This window comes from Melanaphis sacchari, unplaced genomic scaffold (genome assembly GCF_002803265.2).
Source record: "Melanaphis sacchari strain LSU unplaced genomic scaffold, SCAv2.0 Contig753_pilon_pilon, whole genome shotgun sequence".
NCBI lineage: Eukaryota > Metazoa > Arthropoda > Insecta > Hemiptera > Aphididae > Melanaphis > Melanaphis sacchari.
In genome coordinates this window covers 4389-7386 of record NW_020271533.1, presented here as the reverse complement: position 1 = coordinate 7386, position 2998 = coordinate 4389, and the positions used below count along the sequence as shown (strand labels likewise).

Below are 2998 nucleotides of genomic sequence, written 5' to 3'. Positions count from 1 at the left end.
GTATTAATATTAGATCCTGCTGACTTTTCATTGTTATTAGATACAAACTTGATTCTTCCTTCTACTCCAGTAGTTATAGGACTCATCGATTCCATATATATTGCTGTTGCATTGAAATCTTCATATCTTAATAATAAAATATGAACTTTAGATATTATGATGATAGTGAAACAAAACTAAGATTATGTAATAAAAATATAGAAGTTGATAACTCTACTGTAGATTAATTGTTGAGTTATTCACTATTATAGGTGTGTTAATTTTGAATTTAATAATATATCATTGTATACGAAAACGATTCTGAGCGGAAACAGTCTGTCAGCCTTTATTACTAAATATATATCAATATCATGATATATTAGTACATTAAAGTTATTTAACGATAGTATGTTGATATAATTATTTCGGAAATATTGCATCTATTGTATTATTTGTATAATAATTAAAAATTAAAAATGTATTGTGTTTAGTAAAATAATAATATAATATACATTAAAAGTTTTAGTTCCCATGAACAATGTTTTAAATTATAACAAAAGGATTAAGATAATTTAAATAAGAATTCATTCAAATTTGAATTTAAAATGCTATATAAAATAATTGCCTTTATATTTTTAGAATTTATGGTTTCAGTATGAACTAAATATGAAAAATCTTGTATTAAAATTTAATAATGTAAAACTTAGCGAATTATTTTTTATCCACATTTATAGAAAAAAAATTTTTTATGCTTATAAACAATTCGAAAAGAGTTAAAAAAACCTTTGACATTTTATATATTTAATAAAAATCATAAACATTTGGTAAAAATTTCAAGCATTTACGGTTTTATCTACATTCTTAAAGTACACAAAAAACAAAATCGATTTAAATAAACATAGTTTTGTGTAAAAATCTCGTTTTTCTTAATTTTTTTTATTGTTTTCCTGATTATAAAATAAGTACTACAACTTTTCAATCTCTTGAAGTACAAACTAGACTCAATTTCTATTCGAAATTACCTTCAAAGTTAAAAATTGAAGTATTTTATCGAAATATATTTATACTATACAGTTATAAAATAAAATCACATTATTGTAAAATCAATACATTCATTGCTCCGCTCAGAATCTGTTTTTTTATAATACATACTCATTTTCTACGTTTAATTAATATGGAAAAAAGTTTAATTTAAATCTTATATTAATCAAATGTATTTGATGACTCATTAATGTTAAAAGCTTAATAAAATAAAATGAAATTATTGAATAAATCTAACTTGACATTTTAACTTTTACTTCATTTGATAACTTTACAATATTACTTCAAAATTTTTAATATGTAATGCTTAAATAAATAATTTTAAATACTTCATGAGTGTTTTGTTTCTTATAAGTGTTGGTGTTATGGTATATTTACATTTATTTTAAGCTTGTAAAAATAATGAGCATGTAGTATAAACAATAATAATGCTAAAAAAATTTTATTCTATTTACTGTTGCAGAATTAAATGGATATTTATACTTTAATAAATTACATATCTAATTCTTTGTATTTCTCTAATCTGTTTTTAAATGACTTAAAATTATCACCACCGTCGGCTATATAACTGTTCATTATTATTGTATAGTTTGCAGTTAACTGTAAAGGTTCAAATTTAGGAACGTTACAATCACTGCATCGGATTAATAATGAAGAGACTCGGTGACCAGGACTGTTTGCTAAATTATACTCAATTAAAACGCCTGAAAAACAATTTTTTTTTTATCAAAATTTACATTATATAATTTTGTCTTTAGTTAATTAATAATAACTGAAAAATTCATTCATTAGAAGTATTAATGAATTACAAAATTAGTATCTTTTCTTTACGTAAATTAAAACATCGATAACCGATAATAAAAAATTTGTTATATACTTGAGGTAATGGAATATGATTTATTGAAGTTAATGATATTATGTAGATACTGAATAGTGAATACACATGATGAATATTATCCACAAATTACAAAATTTGTGTAAATTACCAAAATAGATGTTTGATCATACGCAAGAAGATGAACCCTTCAATAATTTTTAAATATCGAAAGGAACTACGTTTAAGTTAAATTTTTTAATTTTCTGATGCTTTATATTTTTGTATTTATTTATTTTGCAATTAATTTACCAGATACTTGTAAAAATTTAGATCCGCCTCGATGCTCTACAAAGTCGTAAACACTATGTTCAAATGCTTCTAATAAGCTACTTCCAGAAATAGTAACTTTAACCAGTTTGTTTTGGAATGGCATGACATTGATTAACTGCCCTAAAGTGATGTAACCATCGTGATCAGTTTCGTTGAGTGTAGTCCGAATACCACCACATTGAACGATTCCAATAGGAGCATCAGTCCAATAACCATTGTAATTTTCTTTTTTCATAATATTGTAGTATACGAAAGAATCAGCTATCAGGTTACCTATATTGCATTCCATTTCGTGACAATTGTTTATCAACTCGACAGCCGTACGTCCGATCGTAACGTTTGTAATGCTAGTTACTTGTGGTTTCCATTTATCGACCACAGTCAACATTTCTGGATCTTGTTTTATATCATGATTCAATAATGTCGGTGAACCATTGATACTAACTAAGTCACCATTAGAATCAAATTTTAAAACAACTTTGCCCGCGTATTTAGTATTTGCGTATGCCTGTAAAATTGGTACAGCTTTATTTTTAATATTTGTTACGTACAGTGGATACGGTCCATATGGTTTTTCAATGCTGGGTGGAGTACCAGAGTACAAAAACGTATGTGAATGCCCTCCAACAATTATATCAATATCCTCTACCTCTTTAGCAATTATTTTATCTTTTTCAATGCCACTATGTCCGAGACCAATAATTATGTTAACGCCATTGTCTCGTAATTTTTTAGTTTCTTTTTTCAAAGATTCAATTTCTTCAAAAAATTCAACTTTTCCAGTGTTAGATATGGTCGGAGTGTCTGTTGTTAAATATCCAACGATTCCTA

The 2998-nt window shown here is 25.4% G+C and overlaps 1 protein-coding gene across 1 annotated transcript; it reads right to left on the bottom strand.

Annotated features, from left to right (window-relative positions):
* Positions 1-1512: 1512 nt before the first annotated feature.
* On the bottom strand, positions 1513-2993 carry LOC112601145 (protein 5NUC-like; the record flags this gene model as incomplete). Its single annotated transcript, XM_025348595.1, has 2 exons — positions 1513-1724; positions 2147-2993. Coding segments are annotated over 2 exons (1059 nt in total), but the record flags the coding sequence as incomplete, so codon positions are not given.
* Between the last annotated feature and the right edge of the window lie 5 nt (positions 2994-2998).